The sequence below is a fragment of the Girardinichthys multiradiatus genome, chromosome 9, assembly GCF_021462225.1.
Source record: "Girardinichthys multiradiatus isolate DD_20200921_A chromosome 9, DD_fGirMul_XY1, whole genome shotgun sequence".
Lineage (NCBI taxonomy): Eukaryota > Metazoa > Chordata > Actinopteri > Cyprinodontiformes > Goodeidae > Girardinichthys > Girardinichthys multiradiatus.
In genome coordinates this window covers 33,274,887-33,295,643 of record NC_061802.1, presented here as the reverse complement: position 1 = coordinate 33,295,643, position 20,757 = coordinate 33,274,887, and the positions used below count along the sequence as shown (strand labels likewise).

The following is a 20,757-nucleotide window of genomic DNA, read 5'->3' as shown; positions in this document are numbered from 1 at the left end:
TTGCATTTTAAATCCATACGTTTTATTGGAACCTCCCTTTAGGTGTTACACAACATGCCACAGAGTAGAAAAATTATTAAGCCCAAACTAAACTTACCACAAAAAGTGATGAAAACTTTGTTTGGTCATTTTTTTCTTGGAAATAAATCTTGTTGCATTGAAATGCCTGATTATTTTCCCCTCAAATGGTGCCACATTTGTAAGAAAAATGCCTTTGTGGGTTGAGCAGCAGAGTTGAGTATGTAGGCTCTGTCCATGAAAAACCTGAACATGTAAAAGAACTCAAATCCTCTCTGCCAGTGCCAAACAACTTTAGGTAGAGACAGTGTCATGGAGCTGCACGGCATCTCCCTCACTGGAAAAACAAGGCTGGTCATCATAGGAGGACATCTCAATGCATATAGATAGCTAGATGAGATTCTGCAAGCAGTGGCAATCTCATATCTCCACTCCTAGGGAACAAACTGTACCCTTCAAGATGTCACTGCATGCCCCCTACAGAGCAGGGATCATCAGAGACTACCTTCAGATATTGGGAGTCGACAGGATGAAATTACCTGCATGCAGTCCTGACCTCAGTCCCATTAATCATTTGTGGAATCAGCTTAGATGTACTGTTTTTGCCACACTAACCCACACAAACACACTGGGTGACTTGCCACAAATACTGCTTGAAAATGGGATGCACAATCATCGTACACAACCGTCCCACAGCAGTGGTCACCCGATGATGTGGTAAGGTTGTGTTTGATTCCTTTCACCATCAAAAAGACCCCTGAGACATGGAAAAGTTGTTAAATTGCCAACATATCTTTTTTCTGTCAAACTTCTATCATCCAGTCTAATAAAGAACACCAAACATCTGCTCTGCCAATGCTTTTTGGCATTCACAGAGAGAATATGGCAAGTTCAAGGGAAATTAAAAGGATTTCCAGCAGTATAAGATTTATTGCTCAAAGGCATTGTGACAACATAGAAATAAATGACCACACACAAATATCCTCACTTTCTGTGCTAAGTACATTGTGTGTTAAAATTCTACATTGAAGAAGCATGGGAATTTACCTCTTATGTTTCTTGAATGTAGATGGTATTTTCCCTGACATTTTTTGGCCATTTAAAACTGTTGGTTTCTATCGGTTTTCGTTATGTGTCCCCAGGTGTGACTGAGTGGACTTCTTGGTTCAACATCGACCATCCAGGTGGTAATGGAGACTACGAACGCCTGGAGGCAATACGTTTCTACTATAGAGAGAGAGTTTGTGCTCGGCCCACAGCCATGGAAGCCCGCACTACGGACTGGGTGGCAGCTGCAGACACTGGTGAAGTGGTTCACTCCAGTTTGGAGAAGGGCTTCTGGTGCATCAACAAAGAACAGCTCCACGGTCGAGTCTGTTCCAACTATCATGTTCGCTTTCAGTGTCCCCCAGGTAGTTCTGATGAGAGCAACTTGGGGCTCTACAAGCTGTCATTTAAATATATGATGTCACTATTTTATTATATAAATGGCTTTTTTTTTTTTGGTACAAATGGTGACGGATGATATCTGTTGCGTGTCCAGTGCAGAGCTACTGGACTGACTGGAGTGAGTGGGGTCCCTGCTCGACTACAGTTTGCAATGATGTGGGAATCCAGGTTCGGCAGAGAAAATGTGTGAGCGCTCAGCCCATGCCTCTTTTGTTCGTACCAGCATGTATAGGACACCACGCAGAGAGGAGGGAGTGCTCCACTCCACCATGCACAGGTCGGTCAACTGTGACACAAAATATCCTTAAACCTAACTGTAATTATTGCGCAAGTTAAAGATACCAATAGAGATTTGGGGTTTTAATTTAGTCTAAAATGAGACTGTGCCAAGTTTAACAACACGTTTACAAACTTTAATTCAAATGACCTTGCCTGAGATTAGTACTTTAACTGGAGCTACAATCTTAATGCCCATGATATAACATAACTGGGCTTTTGCAGTCATTCGTATCTCCAAATATGTCTTTTCAGCCAGCAAACACCAATGCATAACTATGAATAAATATTTAAAAGATTTATCGATAACAAAGTACTAAAACCCAAGCACTCTTTTCTTAACCAGCTAAGTGGAGTCCTTGGGGTCCCTGGGGGAGTTGTTCAGTAACTTGTGGTGGAGGCCGCAGGACAAGGAGACGAAACTGTGTGAGGACCTCAGAGACGGTGCAGTGTGCAGGACGACCTGTTGAGATCCAGAAGTGTGGAAGAAGTCCATGTCCAGGTAAAGTAATTGCCACAATACTTATGGCATGGGGTGTTTTAAGTATCTCATGGTATGATAATGTTGAGAGACAAGCCTAAAAAAAAAAAAATGTCTTATAATGTTCCTTTAATTCAGTCAAAAGTTCACATTCATTACTGTAAAGTATGATATTTTTACTATTAAAAAAAGTAAAAAACAAAATAATCTTAAATTAACACACCATTCTAATCTTATTTTTCACAGTCAAACATTATAGTTCAACTCTGAAATTGAAATACAAATGGACTTAGAAATTCATTTTTAACATAAAGTATTATTATATTAATAATACTTCGGCCGCATGTCTTGGACACTTGGGTGAAGAGAGGGGCTGAGCTGTCCACTGGTCACCACCTGGTGGTGAGTTGGATGTGCTGTAAGAGGAGAAAGCCAGACAGACTTGGCCGGCCCAGGTATATAGTAAGGGTCTGCTGGGAACATTTGGCGAAGCCCTCGGTCAGGGATGTTTTCAACTCCCACCTCCGGGAGAGCTATGACCAGATTCTGGGGGAGGTTGGAGACATAGAATCCGAGTGGACCATGTTCTCCACGTCTATTGTCGATTCTGCTGCCGTAGCTGTGGCCGTGAGGATCGGTGCCTGTTGCGGCCCCAATCCCCAATCCCCTTACTGCTGGTGGTGGGCACCGGCAGTAAGGGATGCTGTCAAGCTGAAAAAGGAGTCCTATCGGCTGTGGTTGGCTTGTGGGACTCCTTTTTTAAATTTTTTTAACCGTGTCTTGTCTGGCAGAGTAGCGCTCTGTGGGACGCCGAGGCAGCTGACGGCTGTGAGGGCAAGCATGCTGCGGCCCGGGCTGTGACAGAGGCAAAAACTGGGGCCTGGGAGGAGTTTGGTGAGGCCATGGAGAAGGACTACTGGTTGGCCTCAAAGCGATTCTGGCAAACCGTCCGGTGCCTCAGGAGGGGGAAGCAGTCCTTCACCAACACTGTTTACAGTGGGGGTGGGTAGTTGCTGACCTCGACTGGGGACATTATCAGTCGGTGGAAGGAGTACTTTGAGGATGTCCTCAATCCTGCCGTCACGCATTCCCTGGTGGAAGCAGAGGCTGGGGACTCGGGGTTGTACACTTCCATCACCCAGACTGAAGTCACCAAGCTTCTTCATAAGAAAGATGCCTGGAGGGTGTGTTCTAACTATAGGGGGATCACACTCCTCGGCCGCCCTGGTCAGGCCTACGGCAGGTATTGGAGAGGAGCATCCGGTTGATAGTAGAAACTCAGCTTCAGTAGGAGCAGCGTTGTTTTCGTCCTGGTTGCGGAACACTGGACCAGCTCTACACCCTCTATAGGGTACTAGGGGGTTCATGGGAGTTTGACCAACCGGTCCACATGTGTTTTGTGGACCCGGAGAAGGCATTCGACTGTGTCCCTCATGGAGCCCTGTGGGGGTTGCTCCGGGAGTACAGAGTCGGGGGCCCTTTAGTAGGGGCCATCTGGTCTCTGTACAAGCGGAGCAGGAGTTTGGTCCACATAAGTGGAACCTGTTCCCGTTGCATGTTGGACTCTGGCATGGCTGCCCTTTGTCATCGATCCTGTTCATAACTTTTATGAACAGGATTTCTAGGCGCAGCCAATGGCCTGAGGGGTTTGGTTTGGAGACCAGTGGATTTCGTCTCTTCTTTTTGCAGATGATGTGGTCCTGCTGGCCCCCTCTAGCCAAGACATACACCATGCACTGGGGCGGTTTGCACCCAGGTGTGAAGCAGCTGGGATGAGGATCAGCTCCTCCAAATCTGAGGCCATGATTCTCGACTGAAAATGGGTGGCTTGCCCACTTCATATTGGAGGGGAGTTCCTGTCTCAAGTGAAGGAGTTCAAGAATCTTGGGGTCTTGTCAGGAGTGAGGGGAGAATGGAGCAGGAGATCGACCGACAGATTGGTGCAGCTGCCACAGTAATGGGGACGCTGTGCCGGTCCATGCTGGTGAAGAGAGAGCTGAGCCGAAAAGCGAAGCTCTTGATTTACCGGTCAGTCTACTTTCCTACCCTCGCCTATGGTCATAACTTTGGGTGGTGACCGAAAGAACGAGATCCGAGATACAAGCGGCTGAAATGAGCTTCCTCCATTGGGTGCCCGGGCACTCCCTTAGAGATAGGGTGAAGAGCTTGGCCTGGGAACGCCTTGGGCTTCCCTCGGAGGAGCTGGAGGAGGTGTCTGGGGAGAGGGAAGTATGGGTGTCTCTAATCTGTCTGCTGCCCCCATGACCCGGTCCCGGATAAAGCAGAAGACAACGAGTACGAGTAGAAGTGGAAAACTATACCTTCCTCTGGTATAATTAAGTAATGCTCAAGTTTCGAAGAACTTAATTTTTGATTAAGGTATTTTTGGAAACATTACTTAACAGACAATTTGGTTGACTTAAAAAATATACTTCAACAACAAAACCTGGTATGTTTCTAACATGAATTAAAAAAAAAGGTCAGACAAATGATATTTGGGGTTTGTTTATGTTATCAGTTATTCACCAAACTGTAAATTTCAACAGCAAACAAAAGTTGTTTTGAAGGGATTGGCGCAGCCAGAAGTCAAGCGACTGGAGCAAACAGCAGCCACAGACTGACTGATAGTAACATACCTATTCAAAGTTGGTAATCCAGAGTATGCTGATAACATTAGCGCTCCTGTTGTCTACTGTCATGAAAATCTTGTTGTTGCAACTGTCATGCCAGCACTTCATTCAGGTCAAGTACAATAATCTCATCTGTGTTCCAGAAAGTAGGTTGTCTCCAAACAGTAACACGGCAGTTGGTTAGTCTGGTGGTTAGATACAAAGCCCGTTTTTTCAAAGTGAACATTTTTCCATACAGTGTGAAAGTGTACTTTTTAAAGCCAGACTATCACCAGACCCACATCTTGCCACGAGCTCCTAACAAGAAGATGTGACAATGACTGCAAAGCTGTTAGTTTTCTAATGAGGTCATCTGGCTGATGTACACCTGACCATTTGAAATGTAGAACAATGCAAGTTGCTTTATAGTAAAAATAAGAATTTTGATATGACTGAAAACATTACTTATTATACACCGGTATTAACAAATGTACATAAAATCATCTGAATGCTTATATTTAAATTAGAAAGTCAATTGAAATGCTAATTATTTTTACTGAATAATATAATATACTGATTATTACAATGTAATAATATTACTTATAATATTTATTCACTGTTACTTTGGTTTTTACTCAAAAAAGCTGAAAATGTATTAATATAAATAATTAGTCAGGCTATGTGCTCAGGTAACCAGGCTGTAGTTAGCTGCTTTACTGACTGCTCATAGCATTTCCAAATGCATTTATAAAACTGTAAGGCCTTGTGAGAGTGATGGATGGCATTCTATTAGCTTCCACACCATGACTGTCTGTTTTTTTTTTTTTGCATCTTAAAATATTTCTAATAAAATAAATGTGTCCTTTTAAAGTGTGGAAAAACCAAAAAGCCTTTGAAAATATAACTTCAAATACTGTGATTCCAAGTGTTTTTAAAGTCTATATTTTGTCTTCTTTTTACACTTCACGTATGTCTTCATGGGTTTATTACAACAGCCAGATGCCAGCTCAAGTGCACAAAAGGCCATCCCAGTGAGGACTGCAGCACTTGTATGTGTGTGGGCCATGTACTGTTTGGAGACATCCAAGCTGCAAATGGAGTCCCTGTGGCAGGGGCCAGCGTGGCTCTGACCAGCCACCCTAAAGTGATCCGCACTCTTACAGACATGAAAGGGCAGTTCACTCTGTCAGGAGTCTGCTCTTCCAGCTCGACCTTGATTACCATCAGCAAAGAGAAGTTTGTACCAGTTGTTGTCTCTACTTTCAGTAACACTACAGGGATTTCCTGGGTACGGGCTGTCCTCAAATCAGCTGGTGAGTACCAATAGATTGAGGAGATAGATTTGATTATTTATTGTTGGACAAACATTAGAAAATGTTTCCTGATGCTTATTGCCTTTACTACTCCAATCAAACTTTTAGGCAAAAATGCACAAAGTCAAGCCCTGACATCCTACATGATTTTGTGGAGACCCAATAAAACTAGAACTGTGGTGTTTCTGAGACTGAAATTCCCTTGACAACAAGTTTTTATAAGCACAGAGACTAATGTGAGAATAAAGCGGACGCGTGACTGAGTTTTATGGGCTCTGTAGCTTCTGCCTCACAACGCATAGAAGGCATAGGGTGGTTTATAAGATTTGTGCTTTTACGCCTTTCACAGAAAAGCCATACATTGTGAAGCACCCAGAGGACAAAGTGCGTTATGAGGGAGGACGTGTGCTGTTGTGCTGCTCAGCTACAGGATCACCAGCTCCTGACAAATTCTACTGGTAAGATGAAGAGCTGCTTTGATGCAATAAATAAAGCTGTGCTGGCCTATAAGACTCAAAATAGTATATTAGGGGTTGTGTTCAAAGTAAAAATACACTGAATAGGGATTTTGAAAACCATAAAAAAGGCATATTTCAAGAAAAAATCAAATACAATAATTAAAGCATACCAAAAACTTAATGTTAGAATTTAACCAATATATATATGGTGTCATATGGATAGGTTTTAAGCCATATTTCTGAAATGAAGTTATGTAAGTTTAAAAGCTAAAAAACACTTAAATAAATAAATAAATAAGATGAACTTACTCAATGTATTTTCTCCAGTTAATGCACATTATGAATTAACTAATTAAGAAATTTTATTACTCAAACGAATTAGGTTCTAGCTATTGCATTTTATACTGACTTACATTTTAAACACGAGAGGTAATATATGCTTATTCAAATGTTATACAATATATACAGAAATGTCTACATATTTAGTAGACTCGGACAATTCTACTTCAAGCTTGGGTCTTCTACCAGAAGCCTGTGAGCTTGTGGATTCAGTATATTAGACGATCTCTTCTGTGCAGAGACCTCAGAAGTTGTTCCTGGGATCTGATGGATACATTCCCCCAGTTTGGGTTTCAAAGCCCTAAGTGCCCCTAAGACCACAAGCACCACTAAGGTGTTGTATCTCCACAACTGACAAATGCTGTCATGCCAGTTTGGATGTCGCCTAGGTTTATATATGATGAAAATACAAAACATCTCCGCAATCAGTACCATACAATAATAGTTAATCAACAAGGGGATATTAGCATGTATTAAAAAATGGCATCTGGTTTGTCCTTTATGATAACAATACAAAAAGTGTTTAATGTTAAAAAGTCATAAAAAATCTGATTTCATTTCTGATTAGGTCATAAAATGTTACTGGAATAGGAGCAAAATTTTACAATCGCTATTAAGGAAATATGTAAGCTATTTTTCCAAAAAACCATAAGCTGTGTCTTTATATATATATATATATATATATATATATATATATATGTATGTATTTTTATTTTTTTATTTAATTTTTTTTATTCTAGTTTATTTTATACCTGACAGCATTATTGTCATTTATTGTCACAATTTACGGTGATTTAAAAAGCATGTCCACAAATGAAGTTGCCTAAACTAATATTTTAAGTCTGTTCTAATAAAAGTCTTTAGGTAAAATTTGTTACATTTACAAATTAATATACATGATTAAAATTAAAAACTATTCTAATGAATATTTATCCTTGAAAATTTTCTTTTATCGATATTTTCTTCTGCTTTGAAGAAAGGATTCAAGAAATACTTTTTTCTTTGTAACTTGGTTTTATCTAACCCTAATAAACTGAACTTGGGTGCATCGTTTGATAACTTGGATAAATTTGGAATGTATGTATTTGATTTGGAATCTGTCTGTATGATTGGATTGTATTAATTTTTTGTAAAGTGTGTTGAGACGACGTTTTATGAATTGGCGCTATATAAATAAACTAAATTGAATTGAATTATGATAGTTATAGGGCAGCCAATCATTACAATCTTTACAGAACATGTAGTCTTTACATCCAAAATAAATTTGATGTGCTGACTAAAAGAACTTTCAGATCTAAATTGTGAAAACAGAATATTTTGCCATAAGAAAATTAAAACTCTGTCTTTTGTGTCTTTACCTTTCCATAAAAATAAAAAAAATCAACCAGGTACCACAATGGGGCACTGCTGGATAAGAATATGTACAAGTATGGAGAGGATCTTGTACTCCGGGACCTAAAGCTTGAGCAGTCTGGGGAATACTACTGCAAAACCAGCAACCCTGCAGGCAGCATCAAGTCATCCCCAGCTCACCTTACTGTGATTGGTGAGTACCGTCATGAAAAAGGTGCATATCACAGCTGTCGGACATAAAACTTTGTTTCTCCAAAAAGAGAACTTTTCAGATAATAAATAAAACACCTTATGCTGTTTCTGTTTTTGTACTTTTCAATGGATAGTTATTAATGAAACCACAGACTGATGTGAAGAGTAATAAATAGAGTGGATTTTCAAAGGAAAACAAAAATGACTAAAAATGGTCAAGATTTTAGTTTGAAAGTGACACAATTCTATTTATAACAGTATAATTACTTGCAATACACTGTTTTTTCCATTAAAGAGTCAATTTCTTGTACATTTGTGCGTTTTATCGTTATCAGTCATGAAGGAAAACCTGATGATGGCAAGCTGCTCGAAGGGATTTTAACTCAGGATGGCTTTTATCCCGGTGCATTTGACAATGACGTACTGAAATTTCCAAAAGTTCAAGTAAAACCACTGAAAGAAACCAAACCACCACAAATAATTTGACTGTATAAAAAACAGTCGCCGCTAAAATTGAATACACCCTTTGAGAGGAATGCCAGACCTGAGCCAAAATCAAGTCATCCATGAGGCATTTCCAAGCATTAAGAAGAATCACAGAAAACCACAGTGTCCTACAACTTCAGGAAAGAGAAGAGTCAGTTCATATACACACTGAAAAAAGCAAAGGAAAATAAAAATATCAGGGCAATCTAACTGTGCTGAGGGATTAGGTTTTATTATGTTTAGATTGGTTTAAAATACAGTTTTCTGAAGATGGATTCTTATTGTATGAGATGGGTCTGGGTACTTTAAACCCCAAACCGCAGTTTCACTCCAACATTTAGTGCCTAAATGAAACACTGAATGTTTCTCTCTCAGTTAAACAGACCAGTGTTGCCACATTATTGTAAGTAAGTAAAGTTTATTAATCAAACCTATCCCAAAGTGTCAGAACTCAGACCCATGTGTACCAATGAATTATAGAGAAATAAGTCTTCTTATCTGTGCATATAAACTGTATTCCAGTATTCTTAATGAGAGGTTGGTATGTTATTTGGAATCCAGTAACCTACTGGCTGATGAACAGAATGGGTTTAGGATGAAAAGGGCCTGTATTGATCAGATTTACTCTATTGTCACTATAGTAAATGCTAGAAAACAAGAAGGAAAGCCAACATTTGCTTGTTTTATAGATTTTCAGAAAGCATTTGACTGTGTTAATCAAGATTTATTAAGCTGTTTGTTATTAAAAATAGGTATTGAAGGTAAATTCTATGCCTCAGTTAAATGCAATTTATAAAAATCCAATATCTTGTGTTCAAATAAAAAATAATTTAACAGATTGGTTTCCAACATTACATGGTGTCAAACAGGGTTATGTGTTGTGTCCCACATTATTTGCAAGATACATATATAAATGATTTGGTAAATGCAGTTAAAGAGGCAGATGTAGGAATCAAAGTGGGGGACTTGAAACTCTGTATTCTGTTGTATGTAGATGACAAAGTGCAAATTGCAAAATTGCAAAATGTTAAATATTGTCCATTCCTGGTGTAACAGAATGAGATTGAAGATAAACAGTGATAAAACTCAAGTTATACATTTTAGAAAGCATAACAAGCTTTTACAAGTTTTGAATTCTATTTTGGTACTATAACTTTATCCTTTACTGAAAAGTACAAATACCTTGGATTTACTGTAAATGAAGATTTCACTTTTCCTGAAGGGATTGAAGCACTGTCAGAGTCAGCAGGAAGAGTCTTAAGTACTCCCACTTTGCCACATTGGAGGATGTTCATGTAAGAGAGGCCTGTTTAATGTCACGCAACATCTCAATTAGATCTAAGTCTGAACTTTGACTCAGCTAATCCACAACCTTAATTTAGCTTATTTTGAGCCATTCAGAGGTGACTTGCTGATTTTTTGATTGTTGTGTTAACATAGTTACAATCTGATGGTACAAGGTATCTTTTGTGTGTTTCAGCTCAGTTTGTTCACAAATAAATCTGAGCAAAAAAAAAAACATTAACAATTATCTGCGGTTGGCCCCCTCTTTGCAGACTCCACCAAATCTCTATTAAAACTCAGTTAGCGCTTGTGATGTTCTTAACAGGAAATCAAATTCTGTTGAAACTCAGTTTAAGGACTGCCTAACAAGAGAATGGTTGACTGCAAGGTCAATAATTATCCTCCAAGTCTCTAGCTAAACAATTAATCTTTGTTTCATGTTCCAGTTAAATGGTCTGAAAATGCATGTTCTCTTTAACTTAATTCCGAATTATAATTTCAGTTACGCCTCACTTTATGGGATAGACACTCAGGAATGTTGTCATCAAATATCAATTTTGTGTGTGCGTGTGTGCTTCTAAATATGTTATATGAGTTTCTTTGTAGAATACAAATACTTACTATGAATTTGAAAACATTTCTGATTTCTATTACTATTAAATATGACATGCCCCTTGATTTTGTTTTACTATTTTAAATATAAAATATTTCATGCCAAACAGAAGGTCTTACAGATGCTAGCAAAAGAAGGATTTGAAACCACTGTAACTGTAGCATGCATTTCTAAAACAATATAACATTTACCTGTAAGGACTAGACTTCAATATTTTATTTTAATTAAATGGTCTTTAATAGCATATCTACACATCAAATAACAGATCTCAATTCTAAATATTATCTAATTTACAGCTAAAGGATCGCCAGCATGCAATTCCACCCCTGAAACGCACCTCATCAGATTACCACTAGACTGTGTTCAACCTGGAACTCACTCCAAGTACTACAACGCTGGTCGATGCCCTCACAACACGTGCCCGGGATCCCTTGACTTTGACATGCGCTGCAGAGATGGAACTGGATTCTGCTGTGGTGTTCAGGAAATGGAAAGTCGAAATATTGACTGTGGTACCTACAAACTCCCTATACGAGCTGTGATGCAGTGCAGTTGTCAGAAGTGTGTGCAACCCACTGTGCTGGTTCGTGGCAGAGTGGTGGCAGCTGACAATGATGAGCCTCTGCGTTTTGGGCATATTTACATTGGTAAAGATAGAGTAGGCACCACCGGATACCAGGGAGGGTTTACATTGCAAATTGCTCCAGATACACAAAGATTGGTTGTAAATTTTGTCGATCCTACTCAAACATTTATTGACACTCCAAAGGTGTTCATTTTTGACAAAAAAGGTGGCTGCATCTATCATAATGTGAAAGTGATGAGAAAGCAGATACCAATTGATATCAATCCAGGAGAGACCAATTTTATTGACCTTGGAGAAATTAAAGGGGAAGATCCAATTGGACAACTGGTCATTCCACCTAACTCCTTCCATAAAGACAATGGAGAAATCTATGAGGGGACAGTGAAAGCCAGCGTCACATTTATTGATCCAAGAAACATTACAACAGCAGCAGCAGCCCCTGGAGACCTCAACTTTGTGGATGAAGAGGGTGACATGCTCCCATTAAGGACATATGGCATGTTTTCAGTTGACTTTAGAGATGAGACAAGTAAGGAGGTACTTGGAGCTGGGGCAGTTCAAGTTCTCCTTGACACGCAGCATGTTAAAATGCAAGAGCATATTCCCACAATGAAACTGTGGTCTTTAAACCCAGACACTGGTGTCTGGGAGGAGGAGAGTAATTTTTCCTACAGCAAAACTACTGCTGGTGGTCATGGACGAAGCAAGCGTGAGGAGCGCACCTTTCTAATAGGCAATATGGAGATTAGAGAACGTAGACTCTTCAATTTAGATGTGCCTGAAAACAGGCGCTGTTATGTTAAAGTGCGTGCCTACATGAGTGATAAGTTCCTTCCTACTGAACAACTGGAGGGTGTTGTAATCAGTTTAATAAACCTTGAGCCCAAGCCTGGTTATACATCTAATCCCAGGGCATGGGGTCGGTTTGACAGTGTCTTAACTGGGCCTAACGGTGCCTGTTTGCCTGCTTTCTGTGATGCCATAAGGCCGGATGCTTACACTGCTTATGTCACAGCAATACTAGGCGGAGAAGAGCTGGAGGCGGCTCCCTCTTCCCCCAAGATGAATCCAAACATCATTGGTGTGTCTCAACCTTATCTAGATAAGTTAGACTACCAGCGTTCTGATCATGAGGACCCAGATTTGAAGAAAACTGCATTCAGAATTAATTTAGCAAAGCCTAACCAAAACAATCTTGATGAGACCAACGGACCAATATATCCATATCAGAATTTATTAGCTTGTGAAAATGCTCCTGTGGACGCAAATCATTTCAGATTTTTCAGAGTGGAGAAGGACAAGTATGAATACAATGTTGTTCCTTTTGAGGAGAATGACTTGACCACCTGGACTAGAGACTACCTCTCCTGGTGGCCTAACCCCCAAGAGTTCAGAGCCTGCTTCATCAAAGTCAAGATTCACGGCCAGAAAGAAGTCATGGTTCGGTCAAGGAATCTAGGAGGAACACATCCAGAGACAAGGGGCAAACTTTATGGCATTAGAGATATTCGCAGTACTCGTGACATGCGAGAGGCCAACACCTCAGCTGCGTGTGTTGAGTTCAAATGTAGTGGCATGTTGTTTGATCAAGCAGAGGTGGACAGATCACTCATATCAGTTATTCCACAAGGTAACTGTCGGAGGATTAGTACCAATGGTCTTCTACAGGAGTATCTCATTAAACATCCACCAGTTGCTCAGAACAATGATTCAAATGCATTCACCATGTTAGCCCCTGTTGATCCATTAGGGCACAACTATGGCATCTATACAGTCACAGACCAGAACCCCAGAGTTGCCAAAGAGATTGCTATTGGGCGTTGCTTTGATGGAACCTCAGATGGCTTCTCCAGAGAAATGAAGTCTGACTACGGTGTGGCACTGACCTTTAGTTGTCCAGAGAAGAAAATTAACAGGGAAAGCCTGTTCCAGCGTCTGCAGACCAACCCGGGACAAACACTGTCTCAGATGGCAAGGGACATGAGGGAAATGGATGGTCAACAGCTGCGGAGATCATCAAGCCAGGTTGTGGCCTTTCCTTCAGAGCAGCAGGGGAGGACCCAGAGTCGGCGAGCTAGTTCTGGTACCAGAAGGAGAGCATCCATGCAAGCACAGCAGCGCCAGTAGAGGTGCCAAGAAGTAGGTTATCTATGTTTACCCTGATGCTAAAAGAGTGAGAGATTGCCTGTCTAATTAAAAGTATGACTTCCATCCTGACTACAAAACTGAAAAAACTAAAACATTTCAGCAAAATCTACAAGTGTAGATCATGTGTCTTATAGTAACTTGAAGGTTTATAAATTGTGTTTTATTTTACTTATAAAAGGTATGTATCACTTGACTATTTCTAATTGCCTGGTATTTATTTTTTGCCTGTGTTCTAATTTTATAAATGAATCTGCAATATTGGCAATAGACCTGGGAATGTGGATTTTATTTCACAGAAATACTGTATTTCAATGCTTAATTTAAAACCCAACCTCCAAATATTATAAGTAGTACGGTAAACCAGACGACTTCAATATTGGATGTTGCCAATTAACTTTGTTTTGTCAAGATTTGAATGAAACCAAGGCAAGGTCCTACCTGATAGACACTGAGCCCGTTTCCCACAAATTGGGAAACTCTTTCCACTGAGAGAAGATCAGTTTAAAACATTGTGGTATGACAATACCATGGGTAAGAATGATAATTTTAAACACAGTAACGTTTTTCCAATAGTGATTTAGCCAAATGTCCATCTCCACTTGCTTCAAATAACCACAGCTGTCACTAAGACAATTATTAGTAGCAAGTTGTGAAAATAATTGATGATAATTGTTGAAGTATGACAAAATGTCCTTTGCACATTCCAGATTATCATTCAAACAAAATAAATATAATGTAAACAATGAATTTATGGCAAGAGGCTTTTTTAGTGGAATAGTTATAATCAAACTTTAGTGTGTGTTAAAAAGTTTATGAACCCTTCAGAATATTCACATCAAATAACTGCTTAAAGAACAGCTTAAAGTGCCTGTGACATTGAATTTCTATAATAAATACAATTACATTTATGGAAAGGAGACATTGATGAAATATTTCAAAAAGTAAATTAATGCAGCTAAAATGAACAGTTTTTGAGATATCGGGTCATAAATCTCACTAAAAAGGCACTCCGAGACTACTCCTTTGTGCTCTTTATGGCATAGAAGGGGAACCCCGGAACGTAAACTAACCATTGCTACAGTAGCTGACAACACAGACAGTAGCAAATAATCTGATGTTTCTTTAGATATATTTCAGTCACTATCAGAGAGTGACAAAGCAGAGTAAGAAGAAGAAAGTCAGGTGTGTTCAGACGGCAGAGCACATATACTTTGACGTGCGGACGGCCATCCAATTCTCTATTTTTGCCGGATGCCAGAGCACGGCCGGAGTCAATATGCATGAATTATAACGCACCACCAGGAAACAGAACGAGCACAACATCCGGATTTTCAAAATAATTCACTAAAGACTGACTAGATCTCGCTATATCAAGAACTACACGCATATATTTATTTAGATCATTTAGTTCAGTTATTGGGTTACTGAGGTATTCTAAACCAAACAATATTAAATGCACCAAACTAGGTAACAAATGTAGCTTCGCTGCCCTCAGTGTACTCACCCATTGTAGAACAAAGCACATGAAAGCAGTTTAACTGGTTTAACTATCACAGAATGAATTGTTTTGAACTTGCTACTGTATTTATCACTGGCTTTTATTGCATGATCTGCGTATGGTTTTTGGACCTCCTTGGGGCTTCGCAGTGGACTAGAGCAGTGCGGCTGTAAATCAGTACAGCGAAGTTCAACCAGACCGGAGCAGAACTTGGGTTCAACCTGTACAGTTTATCATTGACACTTACACAATGAATGACTGGAGACTTCTCCTTTGACGTCATTTCTGGGCGACTTTGGACTTGCAAAATTTAACAATGAAATATGCTTATTTTGTGTCACAGTTGTCTTTTATCAAGTCTTCAATCCTGATATACTATCAATTACTGTCCAATTTGCTAAATATTAAGATATGCTCTTTTAATTTCTGCATTTGTGGCAAAAGCTGTCACAGGCACTTTAATTAAATAGGGTTGTCCCAATCTGATCCCAGGTATTGGCTTAAGGCCCAGATCATCTCACTTTTAAATCATCATTAGTGAGAATCCTGAAAAAATTCAACATATATATATTGTTGGTAACTGTGTTTATGTCAGTCATACGTCCCAGCAATAAAATGTCTAATTTTTATTATGATTAAAGCCTATTTCATACCTATGGTTGGAAAGACTGTATTTAAACTTGTGCACAGTATTTTGTAGACTGAGACTCTTTGAATCTGACCCTTTTTCTCACACACTTAGATATCAACATACAGCGCTCACTGTAAGAAACAATTTGCAGATAAATGGCTTTTCTATTGGTTATTGAGAAGGGTCCAAATAAATGTCAACATGCCATTATATCAAAACTTTTTACACTACTTTTGGTCTAAACTGGTACTGAGTTGTTTTTTGTTTTGAAATATGTCTGTCCCATTTGCTGTCAAAGACAAATTATTGAACATTTTAAACCTAAGGCTGCCAGGGGTATGAATACTTTTGGGCTTAACTTTTCATCACATTCATTTCTTTAAGTTTAATAAGGTAATGTGACTGGAACTGGTTTTGACCGATGCCTTTTCTAATGTGACTCTGATCAGTATCAGGGACAAAAAAAAAAAATAAATAATGGAAAATTCTCACAATTAACAAGTGACAAAACAGTATTTTAGTTACAGAGCAATTGTTTATGGGGCACAACAAATAGATCCCAACAGCTGATCAGACCTGTAGGTCAGTTAAGTATAATTTCTTTATTTGATTTTTATGAAGGATACATTAGTTTTTTATTATATATATTACTAAACTTTATACAGGTAGTCTCATTAAGATATGAGTTCTCACTTACAACGGAGACCTTTACTAGAAAAGCATGTAGTTTGATTGCAGAATTTTGGAAAACCTGCAAACGACTTTTTTCTTGGAGCTTTCTGCAAATAATTATATATTTTAATATTTGTCATTTTAAACTTATTAATGTTTTCATACTATGCTACATAACTCAGCCTGTTGTTTTGTCCACAGTTTCGTTTCATTGGTAGGGCTCAAAATTCCCATTAGACTGCTTCTTAATTACAAAAACACATTGCATCACTGTGAAAAACTTACAAAAACAAAAACATTGTGTAACTGAATATAGTGCGAAACATACATTTTTGACGCTTTGGGCATGTACTCTTATTTATCAAATCATTGTTTAACTTAAGGCCATTATTAGGCTTCAAGGTTACCTGAAAATACAAAGCCAGAACTTGTTTTTTATTATCCTAGCCTTTTGCAGGCCCATGGGAGAATCTATTCAAGCTGAACTAATCTACATGCAAATCCAATGGGAGCACAACTGCCCTTAGGGAAACAGGAAGAAGTTAACAAGTAAATACAAGCTAAATGTTAATTCTTTCCACAAAAGCACTCACAACAGACACAATGATAGTCTGCGGCATCTTTAGCCATTGTCACCAACCTCTCGATCCACAAACCTGTGAGCAGCAAGATGTTAGGACCTCCAGATGAAAACCAAAATCTCCCAACTCCAGATGTGGCATTCTCCCAGTAACACAGATAATTAAATCCATGTGTAGGAAGAGATAAGTCTTTTAATGCAGTGGTGTGTCAGGTCAGCTAAGGCCACTCAACAGATGTAGTGCAAATAAAGGAAATGTCAAACTTAAGACTTCAAAAAAGAAAAAAAGAAGTGAGATTATCTACTGCTGGATATAATCATTTAGTTCTGTTATTGAAAAAAGGAAAATGGTCTTTGGTCTCACTGTCTGTCACTTAAAGAATCCTGAATTTGAAAAAGTGGTTGCAGCTGAAGAATGCAGCTGTTTTTTCTCTGAAAATGGTTTGGAAGGAGAATTTACTTTGTCAAAAGAAGTTATCAGGGAGACTTTGCAGGAAAAAGTAAACGGTGTTCTCCAGCTGGTTCCTCTGTCTTGAAAGAATTTCAAACAAGATTAAAGAACCTGTGTTTGCCTTTAAAAATGTGAGAAAGTTTAACATAAATAAACGGCGTTAAAGTCTCTGTCCATGGTAGCAAAACAAACTTTATGTGTTGCATTTACACATCAACAGCTAATAATTTTTGATGAAAAAAATAGATTAAAAAGCTCTAGAGTTTTTGGGATGGACTGGACATAGCAACCTACCTTTTTGCCATCCTACTATACTGTGTGCTCTTGAAACCATCTCAGAAACAGATACATTCTTTGTGTTTTTTATTTATACTGCTGGCAAGATTAGATATGACCATGTTACCATTAAAGCTGGTCATATGCAGGAAAGATTTATGACTGAATCGTTCTGTTCTTGCAGCTTGTTCTTAATGCATCTGTCATAGTGCGGTTGGTTTGCTGGACCAAAGGCAGACAAGCACGGAGAAAAGCAGAGTGTGTTCGAAACTCTTTCTTTAATTTAAAGAGTCCACTTACATGCAGGCGAGGCGCGGGGTGACAAGATAATCCTGTTACAGGGTATCTCAAAAACCAAACAAAACAGGATCCGGAGCAAGGACAAAATCCCAAAAAACATCACAACACCACATGGAACAAAGGACAAAGACAAACTTAAATACAGATGAAGATGACATGAAACAATAGAGCAGGTAATCAGGGAAAACAGACACATGTGTGGACAGACTAGGAAACTGAGAGGCAGGTGTACCTAATACAAAACTAAACCATGGGAGAAGGGACAAATTAACAAACTCAGGGAAACAGACCTAAGCAACCTATAACAACCTAAGATATAAGAACCTTGCAAATAAGAATTAACAAATGAAACCATAAGGAAACCCTAACTGCAAAAGTAAACAAACCCAAACAAACACTGACTGAAACTAACTGGGAAGGGAGCAGAGAAAGCGAAGAGTAGAATAAATGTAAACAGTAAGTGGAGCAAAGTATATTGGCAAACAATAACTACATGCTAACCTATAGAAGGAACTGAAACAATAAAAACTAACATGGGGGACTTAACTAGGGAAAAGACTGGGAAGAACTACAAACATAAAGGGAGACGAACACTGAGTAAATAACTGAAGGGCAAACTAAAGACAAGAGGAGTAACAGGGAAAATAAACTAATAAACTAAAAGAGTGCAGCAATAACAAATAACCTAACCATAAACAAACACAGAGACACTAAACGGGAACTAAACTAGAGAACTCAAGGAAGCAAGAGAACTGTAATAATAATAATGATAATAATAATAATAATAATGAGAAAACCATTCTAAGTAATAAATAAATGAGAAAGCAACCACCACCAAGGGAACTATGGGCGAGGGGAGAAAAAACTACAAACACTAGGAGGCAGGAGAGAGAACAAAACTATCAGGAAACAGAAGGACTAAACAAACATAACTACTAAACCCAAAGGGATGAAAACACCTAGCGGAAAAGTAAACAAACACAAAACCACAACAAAGTCCAAAATGGCAGATCCCGACAGCATCTTTTTCTGTGGTGTCCAAGAAATATGAAGATGGGGTGCTGCAATGGTAGAGGCCTATGAAGACCTCCTGCAATTTCTGCCCTTTAGATCTTGCAGTAAGTATGAATTGTTTTTGATAGCAAGAACTTTGTTCATGTTCTCGCATTCTCAAGTAAAACAACAAATCTGTTCTTCCTAAGTTTGTATTTGCAATGCAATTAAAATGGAGAAACACAACATTAAAAATCTGACATGGTGCTGGAGTTGTAGTGTAATCATTATATAGGCTGAATGTTTTTCCTCTTTCCTTTTGATATTTGGAAATATTATTGGTACTCTCACCAAGTGTTGCATAAGCATTTCTGAATTTTTGTTAGAGTTGTTTTTTTTTAAATAAGTGGCGTAGTAGCAGTCAGACCCAATAACTATTTTCAACCAATAAAATACAGAAACACCCAATGTAATGGAAGTCCCAATGCTATTAAACTTGCTACAAAGAATATCTCTGTATTGACACAAGCAAATCAAACTTAATCAGAATCAGAAAAAACTTTATTGCCAAGTAATGTTTCACATGTACGAGGAATTTGCTTTGGTGGTAAGGTGCTACATATTGATACAGCTGACATAAATACATTTGGAAATATGTAGTTAAAAACAAAAACAAGTTGTGTAGGAATGAAGTTAAGTTAGTCTTGGAACTAACTTAGGCAGTAATTGGTATACTTTTAAACAACCATTCACAATGACAGATAAGATAAAATATTATTTTAATAAAATAATATTTTAAAGAATGATTTGCTGAATAAAACCAACCTTCTCAATGACCCATTCTCAACTGCGTTTAATTAGCTGCCTTTACTTATTATTAAAGAAATAGTGAAATAATATTTAAGGAAATATTTTAAATAAGAACCAAATCTTTGAGAAATGGGCTTAATTGTGTTGCTTAGTTATCAAGTTTAGTAAAATAATATTTAGGGAAATATCATTTTACTAGATTGAAAACTAACAACCTTTTTGGGTAAATGATCTTTAGTAGCAAGCACGTGTTCTTAGCTGTTAGCGGTTGAAGCTAACAAAAGAAGCTTATAGCTTATCATCAGAATCAAACACATACCTTTAAAATACCCCTAATAAAAGGGTTAAAATGCATATGCATGGACAGCACGTTCTGGCCAATCTTCTGTGTTTAAAATCACCCTTTAATAAAGTTTGTCTTAACTTTAAAAAAAACAAACAAACACAGAACACACAAACTGAGCACATGTGCTGAGCAGTAACCTGCTAGCACTAAGATGGCTGAATTTCAACACAAACAAAAACCAAACGTCATAATATGAAAAATGTTTAGATTATTTCATTCTAAACTACTTCTCTCTGCCCAAAACGCAACCTCTTACGTGAACCGTGCTGATGAAAAGTTGTCCGGGGCATCAAAGTTAAAGCATCCACAGTGAACAAAGGGTTAACTTGCTAACCTCCATAGCTGTTGGGTGGGGCAGCTCATTCTGTCGGGCCGGCCAAACTGCACGTTACTGCTGTAGCCACGGTGATGCGGTCTTGTTGTCCTTCCTTCAGACAAACTGCTCAACTCGGCGTCATAGAGACCGGTTCTCTGCTGGGAACTCTCTGGAACACGGTTTGCTTCTGTAGACCTCAGAGAGAAAAGTCAAGCAACGCTTGTACCTTAATTACCCTGTTCATGAATGAATACTGGATAGACAAACAGCAATTCATTC

The 20,757-nt window shown here is 38.6% G+C and overlaps 1 protein-coding gene and 1 long non-coding RNA gene across 2 annotated transcripts in view; one reads left to right on the top strand and one right to left on the bottom strand.

The window, feature by feature from the left end:
- Nucleotides 1-15,755, top strand: part of cilp2 (cartilage intermediate layer protein 2) — a 26,699-nt gene extending 10,944 nt beyond the window's left edge. Inside the window, exons 3-9 of the mRNA XM_047375518.1 lie at nucleotides 1,161-1,430; nucleotides 1,562-1,744; nucleotides 2,090-2,245; nucleotides 5,829-6,146; nucleotides 6,496-6,604; nucleotides 8,332-8,489; nucleotides 11,168-15,755. Coding sequence (XP_047231474.1) covers nucleotides 1,161-1,430; nucleotides 1,562-1,744; nucleotides 2,090-2,245; nucleotides 5,829-6,146; nucleotides 6,496-6,604; nucleotides 8,332-8,489; nucleotides 11,168-13,584 — 3,611 coding nt within the window. The 3' untranslated portion in view covers nucleotides 13,585-15,755. The remainder of the gene's footprint in view (nucleotides 1-1,160; nucleotides 1,431-1,561; nucleotides 1,745-2,089; nucleotides 2,246-5,828; nucleotides 6,147-6,495; nucleotides 6,605-8,331; nucleotides 8,490-11,167) is intronic.
- LOC124874238 lies at nucleotides 2,188-20,757 on the bottom strand. Its single transcript, XR_007039729.1, has 3 exons — nucleotides 20,497-20,757; nucleotides 4,861-5,039; nucleotides 2,188-2,321 (listed from the first exon to the last, which is right to left on the bottom strand). It is a non-coding gene; the product is annotated as an uncharacterized LOC124874238 (long non-coding RNA).